This window comes from Mus caroli, chromosome 18, assembly GCF_900094665.2.
Source record: "Mus caroli chromosome 18, CAROLI_EIJ_v1.1, whole genome shotgun sequence".
In the NCBI taxonomy this organism is placed as follows: Eukaryota; Metazoa; Chordata; class Mammalia; order Rodentia; family Muridae; genus Mus; species Mus caroli.
This window is the reverse complement of record NC_034587.1, coordinates 64,335,369-64,347,615: the sequence shown is the minus strand read 5'-3', so window position 1 is coordinate 64,347,615 and position 12,247 is coordinate 64,335,369. Positions and strand designations below refer to the sequence as shown.

Below are 12,247 nucleotides of genomic sequence, written 5' to 3'. Positions count from 1 at the left end.
ATATATATATATATATATATATATATATATATATATCGTGGATTGAAAGCATATTGTGAGAAGAAAGGGTAAATGAAATTACTGTATATTTTATGATTTTTTTTTTGGAGACAGAATGGGTTATTAACAATTGCTTTCTTTTGAACTTAAAGTCTAGTAGGAATTATGTGGTTAGTGAAAATAAAAATTTAAGAATTTAAAATCCATGAGGTCAGAAAAATATCTTAAAATGTTTTTAGAAAAGTAAGAATATATTTAATATTATTAAGTATGTGCTTAAATAAAAAGTAAAAACCATTTTGATTTGGTTCATTTTAACGTTTTGATTCATTTATAGTATGCGTATTAGGTGCAGTGTTGTACGTTATCGTTCTACCTAGGTGATAAGGGAGCTTACTCCTAAGTTATTTTGGGTTGACTTTGACTAAATACCATAGACTGAAAGTTTCATGATTTTTTGTTTTTTATTTTGTTTTTCTTATTTTATTTTTTAGATATTTTCTTTATTTACATTTCAACTGTTATCCCCTTTCCTAATTTTCCCTCCAAAAATCCCCTATCCCCTGCCCCCTCCCCCAAGTTTCATGTTTTAAATAGAATTTAAGTAGAGTTGTAAATATTTATTTTTATTTATAGGCACAGAGTCAAAAGTTTCCGTGGGAATTTTAAATATAAAACTTGAAATGTACCCACCGCTCAGCCAAACGCTGTCTCAGGAGGTAGTGAACACGCAGGTAAATCTCTTCCTCTTTCACATGTGCTTCCGTTGCAGTCAATATTTACCTAGATGCTCAGATTTATACTAAAATAATAAACATGAGGGATGGGAGAAGAATGACAAAGCTGGAGCTCGTGGTGTGGCTTAGTGGTAAGTGCTTGCTTAGCATTTACAAGGCCCTGTGTTTGACCAAACTTAAGGCCTGGGAGTGTGTCGGGAAGAGTGACAGTGTTGGAGGGCATATGGAAAAAAGTTTTATCAGGTTAGTATGCATTTGTGTGTGCAGGGAGGTGGGTGATAAGTGTGTGCTGTGCTACTCTGCCACTTTCTGGAGTGGTCCTGGCGTTCCCCTGCATGGGACCCAGGAACGGAGTTCAGGGCATCAGGCTCTGGGGACAGACATCTCCTGAGAGCTGGTGCCTCGTCTGGTCCCTGTGGAATGCTTGGGGAGGCTTTGCCTCCTAACCCACTGTCAGGTCTGGAATCACTTCCTGGGGTTGTAAGAGCAACAGACTCTTCAGTCCTTGAGTTGGATTTCTGTTTGCTGCTCTTCAGTTCAGCCGTGGTTCCCGAGGAAGAATTCTCTCCCACTGCGTCCTTCATCTTGGAGCTGAGCTTTTATTCAACCCCATTCTGTTTTTATGGCCTTAGACGTCCCCCTCCCTCTCCCCTTTCCTTTCCTCTCATCCACCCTTGCTGTGGTACTGGACATCAAACCCAGGGCCTTGCCACCTGCTAAGCAATGTAGTCCTGTCAAGTATAGCCATAGCCCTTCAAATTTTTACTTATGTATTATCATAATAAGTGTATATGTGTTATTTATAAAGCTATATGGTAGGTAAGCAAAGAACTATTTGATTTTTTTTTATTTTTGTTTGGTTTGGTTTGCTTTTTTTGCGACAGGGTTTGTCTGTGTAGCACTGGCTGTCCTTGATTCTGTAGACCATGCTGACCTTGAACTCAGAGATCTGCCTGCTTCTGCCTCCTGAGTGCTGGAATTAAAGAGATATGCCATCAACATCTGGTTCAAATAACTATTTTAATTACAGTTTATTTTGTTGGAGTTTTTGGTATACAAGATCACCTTGTATAACCCAGCATGATCTTGAACTTTTGATCCTCCTGCCTCAGCCTCCAAATTTGTGCCCAGCACTACATCATCTGATAAATTCTGTTGATACTTATAGTGACAAAGCGTTTTTGTTGGTGGCTGGAGGGGATGGCTTGGTTTTTGATATTACTGGATGCTCTTCCAGATGGCCTGGGTTTAAAGTTTATGAATTTATGAGTTGGGAATTTAATATAGGGCTTCATGAATTGTGGACATCTTTATCACAGAGCAACATCCCCAGACCCATGGGTTCTCTGTTTGGGTTTTTTTTTTTAAAGACATTTCTCACCTGCCTGAGCCTCATTAAAGACTTACCTCCTTCAGCCTCCCATGTGTTAAAGGCCTGTGCCACCACACCTGGCAGGTCTTCTTTTAAAACCTAATCTAACATTACTTATTTATTAGTGTTTAAATATCTATCTTTATTTATATGTATGAGTCTGTGTGGGTGTATGTACATGTGTGTTGTGTGGGTGTCCAAAGAATCTAGACTAAGAGATTGTTGCCCCTGAAGTTGAAGTGAAAGGTGGTTGTGAGCCACCCAGTGTGGGTGCTGGGAATGAAACTAAGGTCCTCTAAAAGAGAAGCCAGTGCTCTTAACCAGAGACATCTTGACAGACTCTATTGTTTTATAAGCATTTTGTCATTTTTCTGTGATGTTAGTCATTTTTCATGAGTCATGTGTGAATGTGTATGTGTGTGTGTGTGTATGTGTATGCATATACATATATATGAAATTGCTAGTTTTTAGACTTTTTAAAACATTTCATTCTTTGTAAAATGTGTAATAGTACTGTGTGTGCACTTAGTGGGGGTGGGGCGTGTGTCACAGTGTTTGTGTGTAGATCAGAGGACAGCTTTGTGGGATGATTCTCTCCTACTAGGGGTCAAACTCGGGGCACCAGGCTTACCTAACAGGTACCTTGAACACAGAGCCACCTCGCTGGCCTTATTCTTACATTTAGTCCGCAGAGACAGAACTGGAAGGACTTCCTGTGCCCTCCCCCGCTCTGAATAAAGACATGGTGGCTTTTTTTTTTTTTTTTAAAGAATGCTCTGTTTGGCCTTATCTTACCCTTGTTCCTCACTCGCTCTTATAACTTAAATTTCCCATTTATACTAATCTGTGTTCTACCACACGGCTCATTAGTTACGTCTCCTTCAATCCTGGCTTGCTTTTCCTCTGCATCTGGCTGGGAAATTCTTTAGTCCCTGACTCCTTCCCAGAGTTCCCATCTCTGCTGGAAGTCCCACCTATTCTCTCCTCCTTTGTTTACTATAGACCATTAGCTCTTTATTAAACCAATCTGGGGGTGAGAGAGGGAGGGCTTACAAAATATGATGTAGCTATATGAATAATAATACTGCAGTACTCTCTTTGGCACAGAAATTAGCATTTGATAAATACAAAGACCATCTTTTTTTTTGTTGTTGTTTTTTTGTTTTTTCGAGACAGGGTTTCTCTGTGTAACCCTGGCTGTCCTGGCCAGGCTGGCCTTGAACTCAGAAATCTGCCTGCCTCTGCCTCCTGAGTGCTGGGATTAAAAGCATGTGCTACCATGCTCCATTTATAGCAGCTTATTCTTAGGAGTCTGGAGACAGTGAGGAAACAAAATGCCAGCTGTAAACTGGGTATGGTGGTGCATGACTTTAATCCCAGTACTTGCAGAGACAGGCGGATCTCTGAGTTCAAGGCCCGCCTGCTCTAAAAGTGAATTCCAGGACAGCCAGGGTTCACAGAGAAGTCCTGTCTCATAAAACCAAAACAAAACTCCAGTTACAGGTTTTAAATTGAAGTTACCGCAGGGTGATATGTGATGGATGGTTACTGGGAGGCCAACTTAGGTCACATCTTTAGGGTACAAAAGTATCTGAGTTGCAACAAATGTTAGCATTTAATTCCAAGATTGGGCCTGTGTTTTTTGGGTAGTGGGTGCACATCCTTGAGCCAAAGGCTTGTGTGGATGGGAGAGAGAAAATGAGCCGGGGGCCGGAGTGATAATAAGCTTAGACAGGTAGTTTTCACGATGGTAGGAAGTGACTGAAATGTTTCCTTACTTAAAAATTGCATGTGTGCAGGAAAAAGTTGTTTCGATGATGGGATGGAGACGAGGGATATTGAAGTAATTATAGAATCCGGGAAATGCTGAGTTGTTTGCGGAAGAGCATGTAGTTCAGGTTAAGTTAGAAACAGCACTGGAGGACAGTAGATTGTTCTGGTAATTGAGGACATTTTATAGACATTTAATTGTTAATTCATTTATTTTTTTAAATTTCAAGCTTGCCTTGGAACGTCAGAAAACTGCAGAGAAAGAGCGATTATTTCTAGTTTATGCTAAGCAGTGGTGGAGAGAGTATTTGCAAATTCGACCCTCTCACAACTCAAGGCTGGTCAAGATTTTTGCCCAGGTTTGTAAATTATCTTAGAAAAGTTTCATCCCTATATTTGAAATGTAGTGCTATAAATGTTTAATTTACATTTGTAAAAACATATTCATTTCACAAATGAAAGTTTATTTCTAAAGTAGTTATCATTTATTGGGTAGGTTGGTGGCATAACAGTTTTTGTTAACTTGGAATATACCTTTTCATAATACTTAATATTGATTAAACATTTGGATATTTATGTTAGGTTTTGCTATTGTTGTTTTTTTAAGATTTACTTACTTATATGAGTACACTGTCACTGTCTTCAGACACACAAGAAAAGGGCATCCGATCCCATTACAGATGACTGTGAGCCACCATGTGGATGCTATCTCTCCAACTCCCTAGGGCTAGCTCAATGGTTAAGAGCACTGACTGCTTTTCCGGAGGTTTGAGTTCAATTCCCAGCATCCACATGGTGGCTCACAGCCATCTGTAATGGGATCTGATGCCCTCTTCTGGTGTGTCTAAAGATAACAGCTACAGCGTACTCAGATAAACAAACAAACAAACAAACAAACAAATAAAAGAGTTGCTGTGGTCATGGTATCTCTTCACAGCAATAGAAACCTAAGACATCATCTATGACACTTAATGTCAAAAAACATCTAGCACTGTCGGTGTTATATATATGGTGAGGTGAATATAAACTATTTGATCTATTCCTCAGAAGTGATACCTATACATATTCCATAGAAACTATACTTTACATTTTGATTTCTAGACTAGTAATGTGTGGCATGTACAATTTTTTGATGCTAGGCAGCCACAGCTCCAGTGTGTCACCTGATCAAAGGTAAACAACAGATATTCCTTAGTGTATTGTGTTTCTAAGCTACAACATAGGGCAGGTCAGCTGTACTAAAGGCACCTTCAAGTTAATATGTTCATCGGCATGAAACTGCACCGAAGTCAAGGTTTCATTTATAGTTGAAATTATGCAAACATTTCTGGTCACTGGCTCAGACATAGTGATTATACACTTTGCAATACAATTATTGCACTTACTATAATTGTTTTAAAATATTTCATGTATATTTTTACTAATGTGTGTAAATGATATATGACCACGCACATGCCCCGTGCACGTGTGAAGGTCAGAGGCTAGTTTGAAGATGGTTCTTTTCCTTCCTCCTTTGTATGAGCTCCAGGGTTGTTCAGCTCGCATAGCAAGCCGAGCCATAGAAGTGGTACTTAATGCTGTTTTTTTTTGTTTTGTTTTGTTTTTTTAAAGATTATTTATGTATGTGAGGTCATCAGAACCCATTACAGATGGTTTGTGGTTGCTGGGAATTGAACTCAGGACCTCTGGAAGAACTGTCAGTGCTCTTATCCGTTGAGCCATCTCTCCAGCCCCCCATAACAACTCTTATAAAGAAAACATTTGTTGTTGTTGTTGTTGTTTTTCGAGACAGGGTTTCTCTGTGTAGCCCTGGCTGTTCTGGAACTTACTAGACCAAGCTGGCCTTTAATTCAGGAATCGGCCTGCCTCTGCCTCTCAAGTGCTGGAATTAAAGGTATATACCACCACTGCCCGGCTAAAGAACCCATTAAATTGGAACTGGCTTATAGTTTTAGAAGTTTACTTTATTATTGCCATGATGGGAAACATGAAGGAAGCATGCAGGCTGGAGAAGGAGCTGAGGGCTCTACCTTGGTAGGCAGCAGGAAGAGAATGCCACACTGGGCCTGGCTTGAGCCCCTGAGTCTCAGAGCCACACTTCCTCCACCAATGCCACACCACCCAACAAGGCCATACCTCCTTAGAGTGCTACCCCTCTGAGCCCATGGGCCCATTTTATTTCAAACAACCACGGATGTGTACATTCATGCACATGTCCTGTACTCCCTAATCATTGGGACAGACTACAAATGGCCTCATTTCTAGACAGGGATCTTGGGACTCAGAGTCCCAAATGAACTGTTAGTGGGAAGGAGAAAATTACTTCTAACTTTCCAGAGTGCTGTTCTTGTTAAGGTCTGGGATTACACTGGAGAAATGAATCAGTGGTATTCCACTGATGAGCCGTAGTGTTTCTGTTGCCTAAGCTAGGGTTTATTTCATCACAACAGTTTACTCATCTCCAGAGTTTGAATTTTAAGGGCTCCTTCAACTTTGAGACCCTGTCTCAGAAAGAAAGAAAGAAAGAAAGAAAGAAAGAAAGAAAGAAAGAAAGAAAGAAAGAAAAAGAAAGAGAGAGAGAGAGAGAGAAAGCAAGAAAGAAAGCATTCTGTATTTAGGATATTCCTAAATGTTTTTCAAATTCTACTTTCAATTGATTTGGTTAACATTTTTAATCAATCAATTAAAAAAATGTTTTGTCTGGATATGAAATTCTGTGTGACAGTACAAAAGAATACTTCAGCTTAGCTTTAGATCCCCTTCCCTTCCCTTATCCATCAGCTCATCAGCTGACTCTTTTTTTCAAAGCAGTTCTTAACTACTACAGGCTTTGGAGTCAAACAGCTCAAGTTTTAAAAATCCTGGCTCTAGTGCATGCCTGTAATCCCAGCACTTGGAAGAAAAGGCTCTCTGTGTTTGAGGCTAGCCTATTCGATAGAGTGAGTTTTAAGACAATCAGGGCTACACTAATATAAACCCTGTCTTGAAAACACCAAATCATACTCTGACTCCATTGTATAACAGCTATAGTTTATTTCATTATTTATGAAAGGAGAATATAATAGACTTCATAAAGAATGTAAGTGCCAGGCAGTAGTAGTGCACACTTTTAATCCCAGTACTTGGGAAGCAGAGGCAGGTGGATCTTTGTGAGTTTGAGGCCAGCCTGGTCTACAGAGCAAGTTCCAGGACAGTCAAGACTACACAGAGAAACTTAAAAGATGCAGTAGCCTAGTGCTAGATAAATGGCATCCAGAATTATCTACAGAATAATAGATACGGTACTTTCAGTGATTAGCTTGTTGTTATAATGTTTGCCCTTCTTCCTCCAGGATGAGAATGGGATAAATAGACCAGTCTGTTCCTACGTTAAGCCACTTCGAGCTGGACGACTTCTGGATACTCCGAGGCAAGCGGCTCGATTTGTTAATGTCCTTGGTTATGAACGAGCCCCTGTTATTGGAGGAGGTGGCAAGCAGGAACAGTGGTGCACTCTGCTGGCTTTTCTCTGTAGAAACAAGGTATCAAAAACATGTAACAGATAGCAATGTTTACTCTCAATTATTTTTAATTTATAGCATATTTATAAGAGAATTTCCTTGAAAATGTACATATTATCAACTCGAACAAGTCAAATTACACATCCGCACTTAAAATTAACATCTTTATGTTTGTTGGAATTTCCTATTGAGTAGAATGTTCTTCCACTGAGATAGAGACTCAGAGTCATAGAGCTGACTGTGTTGGCAAATGCTTGTAACCCCAGAACTTGGGAGACTGGCGCAAGATGACGGGTTCACAGTCAGTCTGGATAACAGAAAGCTCCTGGGTGGCCTGTGCTATAGTGGGTGCTTGTCTCAAGAACAAAGCAGGCTGGATGTGGTGCTGCTGGAGGCAGAGGCAGGTGGTGCGAGGGAGGCCAGCTTAGTGTACGGAACAAGCTCCAGGTCAGCCAAGGTCAAAGAGAACAGAAGTCTGTAAACACACTGATTGGAAGAAAACTCCTTGGACATTATGGTATGGTATGTTACTTTTAACAGAATTATATTTAACTTATATAATACACAAGCTATAATTATATTATAACTGGTATAAATGATATTAAGCTTTGTAAGAAATTTGTTTTTTATTTTATGTGTATTTGTGCTTTGCACAACATACATGTAGTACCTATGGAGTTACAGAGAATTGTAAGCTACCATGTGGGTGCTGGGAAACCCAGGTCGTCTGGAAGAGCAGCCAGTTTTCTTAACTGCTGAGCTATCTCTCTAGCTCCCTGACATTAAATGTTCAGTGATTTCAGTACTTTAACTTCAGAGCAGGAGATGTTTCCTAATCTTCTAAACTCTAACAATGGTGCTAATATAGTGAGCAAGTAGGATTTTTTTTAGCATTTACTGTCAGTGAAACAGAAAAAGACAAGCTTCTTTCACCTGCTGCTGTTAGTTTTATATTAATTTTGTCTGGTATTGTGTAAATAGAAAGTACAGTCACAAAGAACAGCTTCACAGTAGAAGAAACATTTGAGTGACAGGCTGATTCATCACTTGGAAAGGCTGGTGTGTGTGTGTGTGTGTGTGTGTGTGTGTGTGTGTGTGTTTGTTTTTTGTAGTATTTTTGAGACAGGGTCTCTCTGTGCATTTCCAGCTGTCCTAGAACTCTCTTTCCCTCTCTGTAGACCAGGCTGGCTTTGAACTCTGCCCCCAAGTGCACAGCATCCAGATGGTGCCTGACCTCAGTGGCCAGGACATAGGACGCAGGACCTCAGTGAACAAGGCAGAGTGGACACCAAGTCTCTTAAAGAAAGAGCCTTGAAAATTATTTAAATATTAAAATAGTTTTATTGTATGACTATTATAACACTAAAGATGCAACTAATACTTATCATCTTTTATAATTTTATTCATTATGCATATTTTTCCATAATTTGTAGGTAATACATAGATAAAATTTTGTCCTGTTTTATTTATGCTAAGAACACTTTTTCTATTGAATTCATGGGATTTTTAAAAATTAATTTTATGTCTATGAGTACTCTGTTTTTATGTACACCAGAAGAGGGAATCAGATCCCATACAGATTATAACCCACCATGTGGTTGCCGGCAATTGAACTCAGGACCTCTGGAAGAGCAGACAGTGCTCTTAACCATTGAGTCATTTGTCTATCCTGGAACGTGCTCTGTAGACCAGGTTTGCTTTGAACTCATAAGAGATCTTCCCGCCTCTGCCTCCCCAGTGCTGGGACTTAAGGCATGAGCTTTGACTTTTTGGTATTATAAATGAACTTTTACATTAAATGCCTCTTAAATTTTATTTTGGGTTTTGTTTTTATAACAAAAATCTCAGGAAGAAAACATACTGGCTCTAAAATTTTTTATTAAACGTTATGATAAGGCTATAGTTCAGTGGGAGAGCAGTCCTTGGTTCTGTTTACATCACTGCAAAAACAAAAGTTGGGGAGAGTTAGAACTAGAGAACCAGAAATAAAAGTATATCTGTCTGTTTAAACACATCTAATATATGCCTGTACTATGTGGCCAGAGATGAATTTGAATTTCTGATCTACCTCCTGAGTGCTGGGTTTACAGATACGTACCATTGTGGCCTGCTTGTGGTGTGAGGAAACCTAACGCAGGCTTTGTACATATGAGGCATTCGATTTGCTCTGATCTATATCTGATCTATATCCCTAGTCCCCAATCTTATACTGTTTTTAAATTGTAGAAATAGTATAATAAGGGATGGGCATGGAGACATTCCTGTAATCCAAGCATTTTGGCAGAGACAGATCACTGCAAATTGGAGGCTGGTCCTCGCCAGAGAGCGAGAGCCTATGTGGAACAGTATAACAGCATAAGAGAATGTCTTGTACATGCACGGGAGCATCATACAGTCACCCGAAAATAAACATTTTACTGTGGGATTGTTCCTGTAATCATTTTACCTGTCTTAAAAGTATATGTAGACACTGTTGAACTTGTTTGCTTACTTTGAGCACTTTTCATTTATTTACATTTCCTACTGAAATATTTTTCAGCTTGCTTGTCCGTGCCCTTTATCTTGTAAATCTCCCTTGTAAATTAGAGTCTTACATTAGCATATTTTCTCCTTGTTTCAGATTAACATTGGATTAATGATTAAAGCTGAAGGTTTTATTGTTTTTCTTTATTTAGGTATTTAGCAGAGCTCTGAGTGTATACTGATCTTACTTGGCTTTCCTTTCTAGGGTGATTGTGAGGACCACGCTAACCTGCTGTGCAGCCTTCTTCTTGGCTATGGACTGGAGGCCTTTGTCTGTGTGGGGACTAAGGCCAAGGGGGCGCCTCATGCCTGGGTGATGACCTGTGGGACTGATGGCACCATCATGTTTTGGGAGAGTTTAACAGGGCACAGGTCAGTGAGCTCAGTTTCCAGGGGAGTATAATGCAGGACTCGGGCCAGTGAGATGGCCAGCGGGTAGACACAGCGGAGGGCTGGGTCCACACAGTTGTCCTCTGACTTCCACATGCATGCCCCAGCATGTGAAAACTTAAGTAAAACACAGGTACAATTGTGGTATTGTGGATCAAACCCAAGGCCCTGAAGTCATTCACTCATTCATTCATTCAGTCAGTCATTCATTCACTCTGTGTGTGAGGAAGTCAGGACAACGTGCAGCTTCCTCCACATGGGTTCTGGAGCTCACACGCAGGTCAGCAGGCTGGCAGGCTAGCATCTTTCACACTGAGCCTTCGTGAGATTGCAGAAGATCTTTTGTTTGGATGGAACTCATAAGTACATGTTTATAATCTTAGTTATTAGAGACTTTTGGACATATGGTAGCTAAGTGAATGACTTCTAAGAGAATACTATGTACTTCTAAAATATTTACTATCGTGACATTAGTAATATATATATATATATATATACACATACACACACATACATACATACATATATACACATATACATACATACATATATACATATACTTTTAGTTTTGTGTAATTGGCATACTTATTTTCTGGTGATTATTCCTAAGACTAAAAGTGAGTTCAAGTTGAAAATCATGATTTAGTTTGAAAGTCTGAAGTAGGCACCAACTCTGTTGTTTCTTCCTGGATAGTCTTTCTTGGTTTTCCTTCCTCTTGTGCTAAGCATCAGTGTTGTAAAGAGGATGGGGCTGTCTCCTTATTTTCCCAAGTCCTGTTTCTCCCTGTGAGTCCCATCTTGAGACATTATGTAAAAGCCGAGTGCGGACATGCGCCTGTATTCCCTGGAGCTGTGAGCTGTGGAGACAGGAGGCTCCTGGGGATTCAGTGACCATCTATCTGTCTTACCCAGAACTGTGAGCTCTGGGTTCAGGGATAGAACAGGGAAAAAGTGGATAGTGCTGGAGATGGCATCAGCCTCCAGCCGGCACACACAGGTGTGAGCAAGTGAGAGAAAGATAACTGCCTTTACAGTTTAAAAATTCTCAATGTATAAAACTGTCATTTCTTTTAGGTACATCCACAAGCCTACCAATCCTGACGGACCTCCACTTGCTGAACAGCCCAAACCACTGTACCCCTATCGAACAATCGGTTGTGTTTTCAATCATCAGATGTTCCTGGGAAACTGTCAGCCCTCAGATGCAGTAGAGACCTGCATATTTGATTTGAATGATGAGTCCAAGTGGAAACCCATGAGCGAAGAAGCAATTAAGTCTGTGTGTGCTCCAGGTGCTACTACATCCCTCCCTCCCTTCCCACCTCTGTGTGCATCCACGATTGACGCCTCAGTCACTAGCAATGAAATCGAAATGCAGCTGAGGCTTCTGGTGTCGGAACACAGAAAGGTAACTGACGCGGAAGCAGTTGTGGCCTCATGCTCCCTTTTGTTATGTATTTTCTAACTCTTCCTTGAGACTATTTTACGTGTATGGTTATTTTGCTTGTGGGTAGGTATGTATACCACTTGCATGCCTGATGCCCTTGAAGGTCAGAAGAAGGCTCTGGCTCCCCTTGGACTAGAGTTGCAGTTACAAACTGCCATGTGGATGCTGGGAACTGAACCTGGGTCCTCTGCAAGAGCAGTGAGTGCTCTTGACCTGAGAGCCGACCCATCCCAACCTCTTTCCCCGTTAACTGTGTTCACTTAAGCAAACACAATTGCTACCTTCATGAGGATTATAGTGGCAGAAGCCATGAGACAGTTGTGAGACTTACAAATGGCTAAATCTGGGCTGGGAAGATGGCTCAGCAGTTAAGAGCACTGGCTGCTTGCTGTTCCAGAGGTCCTGAGTTCAATTCCCAGCAACTACATGGTGGCTCACAACCATCTATAATGGGATCTGATGCCCTCTTCTGGTGTGTCTGAAGACAGCTACAGTGGACTCATATAAA

At 40.4% G+C, this 12,247-nt stretch overlaps 1 protein-coding gene across 1 annotated transcript in view; it reads left to right on the top strand.

Annotated features, from left to right (window-relative positions):
• Nucleotides 1-12,247, top strand: part of Cep76 (centrosomal protein 76) — a 26,003-nt gene that overhangs the window by 8,529 nt on the left and 5,227 nt on the right. Inside the window, exons 6-10 of the mRNA XM_021150438.2 lie at nt 637-734; nt 4,110-4,238; nt 7,212-7,400; nt 10,108-10,274; nt 11,367-11,700. Of these exons, the coding sequence (XP_021006097.1) occupies nt 637-734; nt 4,110-4,238; nt 7,212-7,400; nt 10,108-10,274; nt 11,367-11,700 (917 nt within the window). The remainder of the gene's footprint in view (nt 1-636; nt 735-4,109; nt 4,239-7,211; nt 7,401-10,107; nt 10,275-11,366; nt 11,701-12,247) is intronic.